The following is a 17635-nucleotide window of genomic DNA, read 5'->3' as shown; positions in this document are numbered from 1 at the left end:
TACAAATTATATATTTTTATATATAATTATGTATATCTCTGCTTTGCAATTCCAGAGAGAGAAAGAAGAGTTTCTGGTCCTGCTACTGACATTTTGTATGTCTCAACCACATTCTCCAGCGACAAGGAGGGGACATCTCAAACTGCAGCTAGCCACAGCACGTGGAGCACAGAAACCCATAGCCCCACATCTCACACAGACACGGCCAGGGAAACCCACACCGACCCCCTCCCATCCTCCACAGCACAGCCTGGAGCGAGACAATCATTGCCTGGCCGAACAGGGTACCCAGAGCCCAAGGTCTTCACCGACTTCTCAGCTGCTGATGTACCTTCTAGTGAGTTTTTCTGAACTCCAGGATAGCACTTGAACTAGCAAAAAGACCCCACTGCCTCTCCTTTCCCCTCCTCTGTGGGGCTGATATGACCACTAGCACATATCAGAACAGTTGTGGGTGTCATGGGCAGGATTTATAAGCAGTGGTAGTTCTGCTCCTTGGTGTTGTGTATCTGCAGCTGTTGATGCTTGACAAGAAAAGTCTTAAGAATGAGATGTGTAGCTTCTTGCTGTAGAACACATCTATTACCTGTGTTGGTTGGAGTGATAATTATAAATAACATGAATATACCTTTATGATTCTAATGGTTCTGATTGGCCCTCTATTTGGACAGTGTTGGTTTTTTTTGGAATAGCCTTTGTGCATTAAATCCACATTTAAGATAAATAGATATGCAAAAATCTACTTAATCTGATCTAATCTGACTTTATCTGCACAATTTTATTAATCTGCATTTCCGAAGAGACTTACTGTAGAATTCACAAGTGCTGTCTGCTCTGAGATGGTAAGATCAGATGCTTGCTTTTCCATCCAATTGCAGCCATTGGCAGCAGTCATCACGCCCTAAGCAGCTCAAGTTCTGAGGAGAAGATGTCTGGCCCCATCACTGATCCTGTGTACAGCTCATCCAGGTCTGCTGGCGGCGGAGAGAGGATGCTGTACTCAGCGACGGATGGCACATTGGCTGGTGGCATGAAGAGCTCTTCTTTCTATGCCGAAGCTGACAGCTCTTTAGGGCCAGCTCAGCCAGCATCAGTGGAGCAGAGCAGGACAGCCAATGCCTCCACCAGCAGCAGGGGCTTCACAGGCTTTGCAACAGAGACACTCTTTGTACGTTCCTCCAAGATACCCACATCTTCTTCTTTTCAAAATGATCTCACAAGTAAGTTGATGTCTCCTGGTATATGTTTTGGGGGTGAGTCCACATTTTCCTGTTTTTATCTGTGTTGTAAGTGTAAGCAACTTTTTAATATCTGAAGGGGCCTACAAGGGAGCCAGAGAGGAACTCTTTGTTAGGAACTGCAATGTTAGGACAAGGGGTAATGGGTTCACGTTGAAGGAGGGGAAGTTTAGGTTAGATATTAGAAAAAAGATTTTTGCTGTGAGGATGGTAAGACACTGGCACAGGTTGCCCAGGGAAGTGGTGGCTGCCCTGGCTGTATTCAGAGCCAAGCTGGCTAAAGCCTTGAGCATCCTGGTCTAGTGGGGAGGTGTCCCTGCACATGGCATGGGTTTATGACTAGATGACCTGTAAGGTCCATTCCAACCCCTAAAATTCTATTATTATCATTCATTAGTACATGCAATGCCACCTGTGGGTTCACTCAGGCAGATGTTTTTGTCAAAGGACTCAAAGCCAAACCCCACATGGATGGGGAACTGCTCCAGAAGTGAAGCCATGAACCCTCCTGTTTTGACGGCTGCATTTTTTTTTGCATTCTAGCTGATTTCTTTTGGGTAATGCTTTCAGATGTGTTTCATGATGACCTAAGCCAGTTGCAGAATTAAAACAAATTTTCAATACCCAATTTTAAATTTCTTAAGGGATGGCTGAACTTAGCTGTACATCCTGAAATTTGTATTATAAGATTGATTATACCTTTCACGCTAAATAATCTGAATTTTTTGCAGACTGATGTGCTACTCATTTAGGATTTCCTGGCTGCAAAGTTTTAATCAATGAGTTAATGATAAGCTGCAAATTAACATAACGTAATAATTTCATCCTGCAGAGGCATGAAGTTCACTGTGTCTAAAATCGAATTTACAGAAGAAGATGGATATTCTGTAGATGGGAATGGAGGATAAGAGGAAGAGGATATGAATTTTATAAATTTTGAGTGATGAAGAGAACAGATGGATTTTCCTGCTTAGCTTGCCACAAACATAATGGGATGTTAAGTGCTCAATCACATTAGAAAAGCAATACGTGTAGAACAGTCTTTTGGAAACCTACATGTTTCACAGGAGCCTTGTATCTGACAGAGTTCACCATTTTAGAATCAATTAAGGAAAGCACAAGAGTCTTAATTCCATACCCATGCTTGGATGGTGCTCTAAATTTTTAAAAAAGCATGGGCCAGTTCACACACAAGAATGTCTTATGTATTTAGCATGTGTACCTCAAAATACTTTTGTATTGCTCTGTCTTTCTAATGTATTTTGTCCTTTTACTCCAGACTTTTCAGGTAGCCACCAACCAGCCAGTAGCATCGATACTGAGAAAAGGACCTCAGTTTCTCAGACAGATGGCACATATATTTCAATCACAAATACCAGAGGAGGAGAAAGGACCCTCCTGTCTATCTCCAACAGCAGCAGCTCTGCTGACTCCTCAGAAAGTTCTACTTTTTTTTCTGAAATTTCCAGCCCTTCTGATGCATTAAAATCATCTGTAGCCCAGGACAGGCAGACCAATGCATCAAATGATAGCAGTTTTGTTGAACCATCTACAGAGCCATTGCTGGTATACTCTTCCAAACTGTCAACTTCTGCTCCTACAGGCAGTGTACAAAATACCACTGTCTTCAACACTGACTCTGAATTGCTGACCACTGGTGGATCATCTCTATCTTCGTCGGCACTTCCAGCCTCTTCCTCACCGTCATCACTGCAACACTCGCTGTCATCGACACCTCCACCAATGCACCTGTTTACACCATCAGAGTCACCTGAGCCACTCTCGTCCTCTATGATGGCATCTTCAGCCCCTATGAAGGCTTTGTCATCCTCCTTGCCTACTTCCACATTGTTCTCCCCATCATATTCATTATCATCTTTGTTGCCTCTGTTTTCATCACCCTCATCAACCTTGCAGTCCAATGATAGTGATGAAGCAAGCCCTGCTGTAGCTACGACTGCGGTCAGGCGGGTGCCGTCCACAGCCGCCGTGGCTGGGAGCTTGCCCAGAGAGAACAACAAGCACAATATCACACACCAGCCCCAAAACAGCACCACTTTCACCTCCACTGGGTCTCCTCTCCCTACGGCACTCATGGAGCTGCTTGGTGGACACATTGTGTCCATGTCCACTCCTGTGACAGTAACAGAGACTGCCTTGCCTAGAGCTGCCACCACCCAGGGGGGCAACTTTGGGAAGGCTACACCACTGCTCACCACATCCAGTGTTGCTCCACAGGCTGATCCAACAGATGCACCCCTTAGACCTTCACCGAGTACAACAAACCCCAGCAACATTGCCCCCGCAGTGGCACTGACCACAGTGAAATCTCCTGTGCTGACAACACCAGCCAGTCACCAGCCAACCTCAGGTGATGCTAGCACCATGAAAGACCCCAGAGCAAAAACACCCACTGCCACTAAGCACATGTATACCACTGATGAAAGCACAGAAGCTGTGGATCCCACCACTGCAAAACCTGGCCAAGTCACTGAAGAAAACATCCCTGTTACAAGCCCTTCTGAAGCACCTCCAGCCATCAAGACCACTGTGAGCACTGCAACTACTTTGGCTGCTACCAAACCAACCACTGTTCCTCCACTGAGCAGCACAGTCAGGCTGAGGACGTCACCTCCAGCAACAGGTAGTGTGTATAACTGCACTCATCAGTGGTGGAGCCAGGGACAAGGAGGGCAGGAATCCCTGGGTTCAACTTTAAGAGTCTCCAAAGGGTTATGTATGTATGTATAACAAGTCTGTTTTCAGCAGAGTTTGAGGGCAAGAACTATGTCTCCATGCTGGTATTTTTAAGCTAAGGGTTTAGCATTCATGTGGAACTGCTGGAATAAGGGTGAGCACTTTGGTGAACATTATGGTAGAATGGGTAAGATGAAATTTGACAATTTTGAAAAAATAACGCTGACTGGCCATCCAGGTAAGCATAGGACACATTTTATATTTGTTGATAGGTTGACAACATCAATTGATATCGACCAATACCTATCTTATTAAAGAGAAAATACAGTTGGCCAGCACTTGGTCTTTGTGTTGGAACCACTTCTGTTATTACAACCCCATGTTGTTTTCTCCCCACCTCACTAAATACTTGAGGGCCTGTTGCTTCTCCTGGTAGGCTATATAACATAGTCTTGCAGAGTGCGTTGTTGTAATCATTTATTACGACTTCCTGCCTCCTTATCATTGCAAGTAAATACATATACCAGAGTTTTATGGGAATGGAAACTGACTGTGTGTTTGAAGTTCAGAGTCTGGCCCTCATGCCACTGTAGGATATCGTGTGTGCTAAAGGCATTAATCTCAGATAATAGTGGCAATAATATATATTCCATCCAATAATGAAGTATTTAAAGGTTACTTGCCAGGCTGATTGGTTTTAATTATAGCTATGTCTTCATGCAAAAAATCACCTCACTATAGGGGAATGAATTTTTTAATTGAAAAATTAAGGTGATGTATCCTTTTTAGCAAATGGTTCACACTTTTTCCAGATTACTGTTTCCTTTGGATGCCTTTTGTCATTTACCAGAATGCAAAAGATCCTTCTGCTGCCTTGGACATGGTGCTTTGTGCATGGGCACTCACAGCCACAAGAGAAGAGGCTGCCCTGGTCCCAGCTGGGCAAAGCATGAACTGAAAGGCAGCAAAGTGAAAACCACCATTTTAAACACACCCACTCATTTCTGTCTGTATAGAGAAGAGACACCAAATCTCCTTCCTGATGATGCTGAGCTAGCTGTGCCAGGCTAGTCAAGGCACAAGATTGCATCAAGTGGTGTGTCCCACCATGGAAGTCAGTTTGGGTTTGCAAGGTCTGCAGGGTTTATGTGATGCCATGGGATATCATGGTGCCATCAGAAATACACACACAGGTTTGGTTCTCATGCTTCATGCTTTAACCACAGAGACCATCCTTCCTGCCTCTGCTGCAGTGCTTAGCAGCAGACACAAAATAAGTACTAGTGTTGTATAAGCTGTCTTGCTTGCCTCATAGCACTTTGTCACCAACAAGTCCACAGCCCTGCCCTTGCATGTGTGTGTGGTGTGCATTTGTGCTCATGTGAGTCATACACACAGCAAAAGCAGCTTTTCTTGACCAGAATATGTTTGTTTTTTTGTTTTTGCCAAAGAGAAGTATTAGATATCTTCTCCAGAATTTGCAGTGTGACTTGGCTAATCTATGAAGCATCTGAGACTACAGTCATTAATCCTCTGATACACTGTATGTCACAGTGATGTCTGTTCCCCAGGCCCTTGCTCACCCAGTGGGAAGTTGTGAGTGAGCAGGTATCACTGACCATCCCCAGCCTGGCATGGAGGAGCCCTAGTAAAGGAGGTGATGGCAGCCAGGGCTGACTCCACTATTACTGGGTAATCTAGAGACTGCATCAGTGTTCAAGCAGTAGCTTTGGGTCATGGAAACAGGGCTTGGATAGAAAGGGCAGGACTTTGGTGAAGCAGCCTGTGCGTCCATGTCTAACTCTGGTTGTCAAGGTTCCTTCTTTGCTCTCTCCATCCATAACTATTGGGTTGTTTGGAAAATACCCTGAGGTCTTCTGATGAGCAGTGCTGTAGACAAGCTGGGAGTTTGTATCAACATGGATCCACACTGGACCCCAAGGGCTTTCGAATGAATATTCAAGTGGTTTATATTTATTCTTTCAGCTTCAACAGAATAATTAGGAACAGGATAAATAGTAAGCGCAAATGATGCAATGACACATGTGATCATGCTCAGGGAGTCCCAGAAGGGGAGCCAAGTTGATCTTTTTTAGGCCAACAGTTGATGATCTTTGTGATTCTGTAACTATAACCTGGGTTTTCTTCTGCATTCGTAGATGTGGATAAATGCCTTTCCAACCCTTGTCCTGCACTGGCCACGTGCAACAACACCCATGGCTCCTATATCTGTCAGTGTCCTCTTGGATATGAGCTGGAAAAAGGAAAGTGCAATTTAGGTAAGAAAACAGAAGTGAAAAAAACAGGGAAGAAAAAGATGGAAATAATTATCTATAATCTTCTAAAATAAATTAACCTAGGCTCAGACTAGTTCAGGAGCTTAATGTTCCTCCCAACCACCACTTTTATCAGAGCCTTTTACTGTTTATACAAGTGCAGTGTCTAATGCCTGTCGTGTTGGGCTGCCCAGGGAGCAGGAGCAGAGAGAGCTGAGGGTTTCTTAAAAGCACAGCAATGGAGCAGTGAGCTCAGGCTTTGTAGTAAGGACAAATGTGTCCCTTCTGTTCCTAATGTGTTTTACAATCCCAAAAAGTATTCAGCAGCTTATCATAGCTCCCAGCCCTGCAAACTCCAGTGACAGCACATGGCTTGGGAGAAGTGAGTGGAGCTATTGTGTAACCTGACTTCAGTGGGATCAGCCATGTGCGGAAAATTAGCAGTCGTGAAAGTCTTCGTAAGATCAAGGTCTTGTTTCATACCTTTAGGATTTTTCAAGCAGCACAGTTATTAGCTGGAACTCAGGTTCTCACCCCCTCCTTTCTATTAGAGGGCTCTCAATCTCAAGGATTTACAATGTCCCATTGTAAAGGGGAATTTGTTTTGATAGATTTTCTTCTGACCCTTAATCAGCAAGGATTAGATGCATGAACATTTTGCTAAGGGAACATGGGTGAGGTGTCCCTGAAGGGTGTTTTGAAACATTTCTTCAAGTTGGAATGTGTCAGCTTTTAATTTAGAGAGTTGTTTTGATTATGCCTTGAACTGGGGTACAAGCACTGGAGGTGTTGTCCAGAGTTGTTACATTAGAGCTGTCTGATATAAAATTTGTGGTGAAGATAGGCTCTGTGGATGGGAAAAAATGCAAAACAATTGGAACCTTTATAATGTTATCTGCAACTGTTTTTTGGTCGTTTTATTCTTTTTATTTTTTTCCTTGTGGAACATAAAACTGGAGCTCTGAGTTCTCATTTCCACTGAGTATCTCATGACACTTAATACAAGATTTAGAGTATTATCTCTCCAAGTCTGGACAACTCAGATTATTGCATTCTGCTGCCATGAATCAAATATGAATCTAAGCACAGAAAAATGCATCTTTTGGACATATTTTCAAATGTCATTGCTCATTGTCTCCAACAGTTTGAAAAATGAAAATGTCCTTTCTGCAGTGCTTTATTTTGACTTGCTGACTTGTTTTCCTTCTATTGCAAGGAGGAGTAAGAGAATTGACAAGTTTACCCCAAATTATCATAAATAACTTTGGTACCTGAAACTGTCTTGTTTCTAAATTTACCCATCTCTCTCTGTGTTCAGGGATCCTATTCAATTATTCTGTGTTTCTACATGAAATGTATGAACACTGCAGTGAAATGCTGGCTATTCAGCAGCATTGAGCTCTGGAATTTGACTGGGACTGTGGGAACATTGCTGCAACCCTTGGGAAAAATCCCAAGGCTGAGACTTTGCTTTATTGGGGCAGTGACTCTCGGATGTGAGTTTTCTGTATGCTATGTAAAGGGATTTTCCATGCAGACAGCCTCTCATGTAAGGTGGATGACACCACAGCTACACATGGCATGGAGACATATGTTCCAACTAACTTGTGTTATTTTCCTTTTTAGTAAGAGTATTTATCGGCCAAGTGCCCCTGAAACTTAATATTACCCATGGGAAGTATGCAGAGCTCTTCAACGTTGAGAATGAGATCCTGGCAATGGTGAGTGTTGTTGCTGGGACTTTGGCAATGCTGATGGGACAAAGTCCCCTTCACTCCCTTTCTGGTTGCTATGGGAAGCCATGAGCCTCTTGTAGCATGTTTAGCCTTTTTAATCATTGAACCATTCCAGTCTGGTGTAAGTTGGACTGGTGAGATACATGCTTTTAAACCCATCATGCTTCTCTCTCCTGTCCTGCCCAGGCTGTCGAGACAACAGTGAGAGATCTGGCTCCTATGGGGCTGAAAGCAGCATTGTGCTGGTTTGAGCTGAAGTAGAGTTAACTTTCTTCACAGTTTCTTCTCTATTTCAGCTCAAACCAGCACAAGGATATCTGCCCAGAAAATCTCAAAACCCTTTTCCTGAAGTGGTGTGCCTGGATTCACACTTCTGTAGCCTCCATCCTCTCCTAGTGCTTTTTAACTGCATTGTCTTTTCCAGACAGTAACTCTGAGCTACACCATTCATCAGTAAATCTCATGGATGCTGAAGTGGATTGGACTGCAGCTGGTGCTACCTTGCTCTTACCCAAAAACCAAGGGATGAAGCCCAGCAGCAGCACTCACCCAAAAATACCTTCCTCTGGGTGGAGTTTCCCAGCCATTCTATTGTAGCCATGTGTCCCTCAGTCACTTGAGCACAAGTGCTGGATGAGCCATTGGCTTCCCCATAGACTGTGCTATCACTTGCTCCAAAAAGACCCCTGGGCTGGGGATAGGTACATCTCTGTGCAGTTTTTATCCAGATCATTGCATGCAAGAGCTTGTCCTGTTAGCAGTTCCTGGGCTGGCTGCACTTTCAACTCTTTGGAGTAGGTGATATTAGAGACGCTGCCAAAAGAGGGGGGAGATGGGGAGAGTCACCTGGGTGGTGCCTGCACAGCTTGTGCCGGGAAGTAAATATGAACAACTGCAGAGAGCCAGGGTCAGGGAGGCTCCTTGGAAGATGTGCAGTCTTCGAGGGCTCCATTTTGAGCTCAGCCTTGCACAGGATGCTCTCCCTGCTGACTTCTGGCTCATCCTCAGCCTTCGTGGTCATTGCACAGTGGGGCCCCAGGCAGATGCTCATGTCAAAATCCACAGGTTTTTGTTCTTCTCCAAGGCTGCATGATGGTGACTTTGTCCATCCCTTATTGGCAACAGGGCAATGCATCTTTTGAGCAGATGAAGTGCTGGGATGCTCAGAGCCCCCTTGGTCTCAGCAGGCATCTCTAGAAAACAGAGGGGATGGTGTCAGTGACCCAGAAGGACTGTTTCATGCTGCATCCCACCTGGCTGCCTCCCTCCAACATCCCCTGGGGCACTAACATTTGCTCTCTCCTTCCTTGCAGCTTGATGCATCACTGTCGAGCTTGCCAGGGTACCACCACTCCACAGTGGTGGCAAGCAGGTAAGGTTAAGGCTATTAGGGGAAAAATGATAAACTTGAGCCTTTGGGATCTTCAATTTGAGATCCACATTCTTCATTTTGAGCTGGTACTAGGCTTGATGCAATCTAGCCTGGCAGTGGTACAGGGCATAAGGAAAGTCTGACCACATTGCCTGGCTCTCATGGTACTCTCCTCCTGCCCTGAGTGGTTTGAGGGATGGTCTTGGGAGCTGCCTAGGAGGGATTTATGTCTGGTTTCAGAATGAGCTACCAGCTTTAAATTTACATGTCTCTGTGTAGGTTTTTCCTGGTTTTAAGGTCTGTTACAATGCAGGACTGTTTTAGTATGCATGTAATGCTGCATCTGTGATAAGCATCGCCTGGATTAATAAGAGTCCTATGTATAAGGTGCTAATGATGACATCAGACTGACCCATGATACTCAGGGCTGTTTTGTTTTGTTTTCTGTTAGGGAGGCAAATTTTGTGCACGTTTCAGTGCAATCCACGTTCTCTTTAGCATCCAATGTGACTTTCTACGACGTTATCAGCAGTGTGAAAAGCTACACTAGAGCTTGCAAATCCCCAACCGAAGCCTGCCAGCTCATCTCCAGCCTGAAAATGCTCCACAGAGGTAAATAGCATCTGGAGAGACTGTGACAGGAGGGGAAAGGGATGTTTTATTTGGCTTCTTTTATCACAGGGGGAGAAAGATTTTGGCATTTGGAAAAACCCTTCTAAATCTTTTTATCTTATTTAAATGGAAGTCATCTTAAGAACCTCAGAGTACAAAAGGGATGCAGACACTGAGCCTTATCTTTGCCACATGTGTGAGAAATCTGCCTCTCTGTGAAAACATCGAGCAGCACAGGATTAGAGGCATTGTAGGGCAGCCTTTCATCTCTGGGATGTGACACCAGGTCCAGCCAGATCAAAAAAACCATAAGTCTTAATTCCACCCACACATCCGGGAGCTGGGGAAATGGTGTGAAAGCCAAGAGACAAAACCCCCCAGTGAAGTTGATTAGAGCTGTTGGAGGCTACGCAGGGAGCTCTGCTCTCCTGCCTGCCCAATTTCAGTGTTGCAGGCTGTAAAAATGGTTCACAATTAGGACCTTTTTGATTTCTGCACTGAATCTTCTACCTGCTAAAGGGGAACATGGATGCAGCACAGAAAGGCATGAAAAAGGACACCAGTGTTGTGCAGGACCTTCTCCAGATAGAGCCTATTGGTGGTGGTGGCCCTGTGCTCTGCATCTCTGGGTTCTTGCTTCCTAAGGGTGCAACAGAGGAGTTCTAGCTGTGAGAAAGAGGTACCTCAGGATGCATGGAGTGAGCACCCTTGAAAGATGGTCTCCTGCAAGGAAACTGCTGCACATGGAACTTTGTGACTTTGGGGTTCAAGGCTCCGAGGTTTGGCTTTGAGAAGGAAGGGCAGAAGTGCTTATCCTGGCTGTAGTGGGAAACCCCTCATATCATTTCAGCAAAGTAAACACAAAGAAGGGAAGTTTAGTGTATGCTTTTATTGTAATGTGCTTTATTTTAAAGCCGTGGATTGCATTAAATTATTTGGGTAGACCTGCTCAGATTATACCTACTCATTACATCTGATGCAATGCTTCTGGTAAAGTCTACTTCTAATTTGAAATAAGCAGAATGAGAAACAAACTATGTTCTTGTGTAAGTACTTAAAAGAAAAGGTGTCAGATTAAATAAAGTAAATTACAGATCTAGCAGGGAAAGGTTTATAAAAGGTGAGTGCCAAATGAGGGACATATTTTCCATAAAATACTGTTTCTCACGAATATTTATTCATTCCATTTAGTCTGACCTCCCAGTAAAAAAAGAAAGTAAATCTGGTGACACAATTTCCATCATTTATCCACAGTTTTGCTGAATGCTTGTTGTAACAAATCTGACTTTCTAAAGTAAAACACTGCTTCAAAGTAATGTAAATGAAAAGACAAATTCTTTGAAAAATGAAAAAATCCAATGCTTAGTATCGAAGTGGAAAAAAAGTGGTTTGGGCTGAGCAAGATGTTTTGCTTGCTATAAACTTAAAAACTGATTTGCTGAACTGTCTCGGGGTGAATGTGTATCCGCTTAAGCCAAACCAAATTTTTCTTTTTCATTTCCCCTTTTGCCTCCAAGCTGAAACATTTATTATTCACCCCCTCTATCTGCCTGCACAAACGAGGGTAGATACACAAGAAGTGGTGACACGGGGTAGTGCTGTCTGTCTGTCCCCTAATGGAACAAATAATTTTAAAAATCCCCAGGCGATTAAAGCAGCACATGAGCAAAATGTGATGCCTGAGGAAAGAAAATGTGCATTAACAGTGAGTTCAGAGAGAATCACGCTGATATTGGCCACCTCTTCCTGACAGCTGGCAGCTTGTGCAGACAGAAAGACCCTGAATGCGACAAGGAAACTTCGGAATGCACCGACTTTGATGGAATTGCACTCTGCCAGTGCAAAAGTGGGTACTTCAAATACAACAAGATGGACCACTCCTGCAGAGGTATTGCTCTTTAGGGGCTGTATCTTGCCTGAATTTTGCTTAAACTTTTTGTTCCAGTGGAAAAGTGTGTGTGTGTGTGGTGCTGTGCATGCAAGAAGCTCGATATTATGAATAAATATTAGCAGCTCAAGTTTCTTTTATTTAGTTAGAGAGCTTTTCAGCAGACGCTGAAGATACAGTCTCTCTCTAGGAATAATATTATCTCTTTCTGGAGCATGCTGTGAGTCACAGTGATTGAGGAGAGGGAGAAAGGGGCCTGGCTGCTTTGGGCTCCAGTTCAGTGGCACTGAGCAGAGATGACGTGTGTCTCTGCCTGTTTTGATTTTGTCTGAACTCTCAGTGAACTTAGGAGAAGTGCTTTAAACTCACAAGCTTTTATTAATACATCATCAATATTTTAAAAGTTCATATCTGAAAATGGTTATGAATTTATTTTTCAGCTGAGTTCCTAACTGAAATTCTAAGCTTAAGGGTTATGTTATTTTTTAGCTACCCCTCAGATCAACAAAACTTGAAAACAAATCTGGTTTTCCTAAATTTTAAACAAAGTCTTTGCATGCCTAGTGGTCAAAATGACTTCTGTAGGATCAGGGTGTCCATTCCCTAGTTTCAGTGGTTGCTGTAGGGCATATTAAGAAATGCAGTTTTCTGATGACATATCAATAAGAATTGCAGTAGTGGTTATATATTGCTTCTGGCACTGCCTGCTGGTTTGCTGTTGAAATAGGAGGAGATGCTTTTTCGGTTCCAAATCTGATCAGAGAGTGAGAAATATGTGCCTGGAAATAACTCATGTGCTGCAGGCTCTCGGATGGACAGCTTGCAGTTGGGCATCTCTAGGTCTCAGGTCATGGACCTCCTTCTCCTCTACTCTGGGGCTCTAGGCAAAAGCTTTCCCTTTGTGTTTTCCTTCTTTTCCTTCATCTTGCACACTGAAGGAAGGATTTCTATTAGGAAATCCTGACCATCTTTACTGACCCCAGAGAGTTAGAGAAGGGCTTATGTAGTGAGTGGGGAGCTGTGCTGAAACTCAGAGGAGGCTTTTACCCATTCTTGCTTCCTCATAGACAGAGAGAACCCAGGGAAAGTTACTCCAGTTTTCTTCCTTGTGTCTCTTGCCAAGCAGTGTTGTGAAGATAAATATCTGAAAGTCTGTGAGGCATTTGGATGTGATGGCTGCAGAGGGCTAAGAGATCTAACATCTTGTACATATGGTTGCTTCCTACTTATGGATTTTGTTTGCTGTGCAAAATATAAAACCTCTACCTGTACACAGTGAGGCCTCAATTCCACCTTCAGCTCACTGTTGTCAGTAGGAAACAACTTACTGACCAGCTTGAGAGTGTCTGAGGGACAAGGTTGATGTGGCATTTAGGTTGTAGTGCAGAGGCACGAGGATAGCACCAACTGCAATGGTGCCACACTCTGACAAGATACCAGATTTTTAGTATCTCTTGTTCTCATCTGAGTAAGCCAAGCGGTTGGGATTTTTAAAGGCTCGTTCAAAAGCCAAGCTATGGCCCTTGTTTGATAGTTAGGGCCATTTTGCTGATAAATATAGCACACAATATGCCAGCCTCTTTGAAAATCTCTGCCCTCTTAGTGCCTAAACAGGAACTGAGGTCTCGTGAGCATCCAATACCCATTGTGGGTCATGAAAATGTGGTACAGTAACTCCAATTATAGCATTTGCAAAGAGGGAAATGGCTATTGTGCTGCCCTGTCCGGTCTCCCCCGTGGGAAGGCAAGCATGGCTGGGAGAGCTGCTGGGGCACAGGGAACTGCTTGCCCTGACCCCCAGGGTTTGTTCTGTCCTGCCTTGTGGCATCTATCCTCTGGGGCATGCTTGAAAAAGGGCTGGGTCTCTGAGCCACAGCAGTTTAAACATGTTGGCTATGGTACCTCTTGGTGTGCCGTTTGGTTGTCTGTGGGTCCTTGCTGGTTTTCAACCTCCTCTGTATCTTCAGAGCTATTTTAGTAACAGAGCAGCAAACCCAATGTGCCAGCTTTTCAAGGGCATGCTATTTTTACTAGTACAGAGTGTTTCTGGAGCAAAGCAAGGAGCAGCAAAGCAGGTTTCCAAAGAGACCCCTGAGTGTCTTTTGGGAAGGCAAAAGGCAAAGGAATCCTGAGTAGAAGAGTATAACTTGATAGCTTTTCTTGGCCCCCGACACTTAAGCCTTTGCTCTGTTCCCTGGTTGTGTCTGAGAGCTTGCTGAGCGAGTGTGACAGCACAGGCTCTACTGGGAACATGTTCAAAGGAGCAAGAAAGATGCCAAAGGAGAAAGCAAAGTGGCAGGAAAAGGCAGGGTGAGGAGAGGAAAAGACATAAGCACCAAGTGTTTCAGACAGAGAAATGCATATTCAGGATCTTGCTTTTCCTCTTTACTGTCCCTGTAGCCTCCTAGGCTAAGAGCTGTGTCCTAAGGCTGCTCCTGCCCAATGCACAGCTCCAGCTTTGAGACTGCTCAAGGACTATGTGCCCCACACATGTTACTGGGCTGGGGTGAGGTTAGGCTGGGCTCCAGCATCTGCCTGCAAGCTCCTGCAGATCTTCCAAACACACAAACAATGGGCTGGAGCTGGGATTGGGATACACAGGGCTGCTGCGCTCATTAAAGAGGGCAACTCCAGTGAGCTGTCAAGGTGATGCCTCTCTCCCTTCCACTGCAGATTTAATTATTGCCTGTTCCTGTGGTTCACTTTGGTAGAACATTCACTCGGTAATGTTTTCCGTCTGCTTTTGTTAGCAGGTGAAAGGAGCAACCTAGCCAGTTTCATTTTGCTAATGCCTCCGTGTTATGAATGAGCCAGGCAAGGATCCTTTGGGATTTACTACCCCTGCCCTGGCTGTTTGTTGACTGAGGCTCTTAAATTTGTCAAGTTACCTCTGGTCTCTTCCTTCACTTCAAAGAAACCCTCTTAGAGGGCGAAAAATAAATCCAGTGCAAAAAACATCACAATGAGATGCAGTAGCAGGGCTACGTAATGAGCCTAACCCTTCCCATCCCCAGCTCAGGCAGAATAAATGGAGTGAGAGAGGTAGTGGAGGATTAGTGGGGCTATATAGGGCAAAGAAAAGTGTGCAAGACCAGGTATCATTAACATCAGCCCCCCCATCATCGTGGGTGCTAGTTGCTGCAGAAAGTCTGTGTCTACAGCTGCAATATTCATGATGTGAGTGCATCACTTACCTGCATCCACACATTCTGCAGGGAAAGCATCTGAGTGACATGAAACACTTAGTAAATGGTATACAGGCAAAGAATATTTCACTAAGTCCACAAGCAAGGCCAGGAATCCAAGAGCAGAGTGCCAGGCACACTGTGAGTCGCATCTCCTGGAAAGCAGAGACTTGGGCAGAGCTGCAACAGGGGGCTTGGCAGATAAAGAAGAGATTCCCAGCTCTGGCTTGCAACACTAATGTGATGCCTGGGTACATTTAGGGGTCACAGGAAGGCAGAAGATGGGAAATTTTGTTAGCCCTTTGCCTGTGACATCTGTTTCTGGGAATCAGAAATCAAAAGGGTCAAAGAGAACCTATGGGTGTTCAGAGAAAAGCTGCAATAACTAGGGACACTCAAGGATCTCAGTGTCCTTGGCTTTATTAAAGGTAAAGGAGTGCTTTGGTGGTGAGAAGGAAAAATGTGATCATATAACCTTTTTCAATCTAGTAAGTAAACATCCAAAGTCTGGAATTTGACACTAGGATAATTCAGACCAGAAAGAAGGTGAATGTTTTTAATGGCTGGGGAAATTAACTTTGTGAGCATCTGACCCAGGGTTGTGGTTGATTGTCCGTCACTGGAAATATTAAAACCAGTCTTGGATGATTCTCTAAAATGTAGCTCCAGTTCAACTATTTGATTTGAAACTGGAATTAAATCTAGGGAAGTTCTGTGACCTGTATTACAAGGTGGAGGTCACAGCAGCATTGCTCCCTGCTGGCATCAATAGCATTTGTTATTGGTGCTGGAAGAGCCATAAACTTCTGAAACCAGCCAGAATCCTATTCCCTTTCTTGATTCACTATGATATTGCCATCCCATTCAAACTGACAATGTTACACATTTGTCCCTTTCTCCTTCTTCCTCTCCTGCACTAAGGGTTTCTCACAGTACAGTTGCTGGCTGTTCCAGAGGGAAAAGGCATCCAGTGTGCTGGGAGCAGTAGAGGGAGGGTGAGGCCTTTGCTTCAGCTTAGCTGGAAGTTCCCTCTTTTCCCTGCTTGCTGGTGTTAGAGAGCATCTGAGTTTTTGGCTGTGGGTTATCCCTACAGTTACAGAGCAAGGAAAAGGGAAGATGTCTTGAAAGCTGCTGTCTCGCCAATGTTAAGCATATAGTGTCTGAGGGGGAAAAAAATCCATGAGCAATTTTGTATTCACTTAACAATTCCCAGTGGAGTGTGCTGCAGGGATTTCCCAGACCCCTGGGTGATGTCTTGCAGACCCCCAAGGGCTGATGCATGTGCTGGCCCTGGTTTGTCCCTCCACCCAAAATGACTCTGTCTGTGTTACTCCTGCTCAGGTCTTTGAGTGACTACCTTCACTGCTTCCACAAAAGGCAGCACATCTTCAGGAGCTCTGGTGGGACTCTTGCTGAGAAAATCAGTGATCATATAGTAATTTGAATCTTATAATTGTGTGTCCAATGTATCATCTCCTTTGCTGGTCATCAGAAGGGTGGTATAATTTCCTCAGATAATTCAGGTGATGGGAGAGTTGTCCATAGCCATGGAAATTATTTTATTTTGAAGTGATGGCTTCAGTTTTTCACCAGCATTTGTAGACAGCAGTTTTCTGGGATATTTAAACCTAGTAAATTCAATTTCTATTGTATAGTAAAATATGATCACTCAAAATGTGATTTAGCTGCAAATTTGAAAATGAGAAGGTGATATGAGACAAAACATTAGCATAACTCTTTGAGTTAACCTGTGTTCGCATAATGTTTTGTTGCAATACTAGCACTTAAAAGATTTTTTTACGCTGCTATTTTGTGGGAAGCAGTACAAGTGTGCAGTGAGTTTCCGCTGCCTACCCCGTGCCAGACTCCAGGCTGGATTTGTCTGGAAGCCCTGAAATGGTCCTGTCAAAGCCAGCAGGAGGTGAATTTACGAGCACAGTGTTTTGCCTAAACCAGAGGAGACACTACATCCCATCAAAGGACATCACGTTCCTGCTGTGCAGCCTCACTGCTGCCTGGCCCCAAGGGTGGTTGGGGTGAGGCTGCTGTGGGAAGCAGCGATGGGAAATGCCTTCCCGCACCACTGTGTGGTGCTCATGGCCCTTCTCTCTTTTTTTAGCCTGTGAAGATGGATATAAGCTGGAAAATGAGACATGTGTGAGGTATGGTGACTGTTCTGCCCTTCTCCTACCCCATCACCCTTGATTTGGTGACCCGTCGGCACAACTAAGCTGTTGTTTTCTGTTCCCAGCTGCCCATTTGGCTTGGGAGGATTCAACTGTGGAAACCGTGAGTACCAAATTTTGTTTCATTTATTTTCCACCGTGTCAGAAATGGGGGATTTGAAACAAGTAATTGCAAATTACTGTGTCTTAAAAGCAGTAGGTACACACTAATTTTGTCAGTGCATTTTGTTTCTTCATTTTCTGCTGAAAGTTATTTTGTTGACCTTTTTTGACAAAGTGGACTTAATGGCATCTCGTAAGGAAAGGAGATTTCCTTTCCCCAGATACTCTGTCATGATAGCACTTACAGTGGGGACTCTTGAACCAAGATATTCAGAGGTGAATCCATGAAATATTATTTGAATTATTCTGATCTATTACTAAAGGGAATTCATCCCCTAGGGAA

General features: G+C 44.3%; 1 protein-coding gene across 1 annotated transcript in view; it reads left to right on the top strand.

Annotated features, from left to right (window-relative positions):
* Positions 1 to 3362: 3362 nt before the first annotated feature.
* The window catches only part of HEG1 (heart development protein with EGF-like domains 1), a 17841-nt gene continuing 3568 nt past the window's right edge, over positions 3363 to 17635 (top strand). Inside the window, exons 1-8 of the mRNA XM_009077681.1 lie at positions 3363 to 3882; positions 6095 to 6214; positions 7838 to 7932; positions 9261 to 9319; positions 9771 to 9931; positions 11685 to 11819; positions 17124 to 17166; positions 17256 to 17293. Of these exons, the coding sequence (XP_009075929.1) occupies positions 3363 to 3882; positions 6095 to 6214; positions 7838 to 7932; positions 9261 to 9319; positions 9771 to 9931; positions 11685 to 11819; positions 17124 to 17166; positions 17256 to 17293 (1171 nt within the window). The remainder of the gene's footprint in view (positions 3883 to 6094; positions 6215 to 7837; positions 7933 to 9260; positions 9320 to 9770; positions 9932 to 11684; positions 11820 to 17123; positions 17167 to 17255; positions 17294 to 17635) is intronic.

The sequence above is a fragment of the Acanthisitta chloris genome, unplaced genomic scaffold (assembly GCF_000695815.1).
Source record: "Acanthisitta chloris isolate BGI_N310 unplaced genomic scaffold, ASM69581v1 scaffold37056, whole genome shotgun sequence".
In the NCBI taxonomy this organism is placed as follows: domain Eukaryota; kingdom Metazoa; phylum Chordata; class Aves; order Passeriformes; family Acanthisittidae; genus Acanthisitta; species Acanthisitta chloris.
This window is presented reverse-complemented; position numbering and strand designations above follow the sequence as displayed.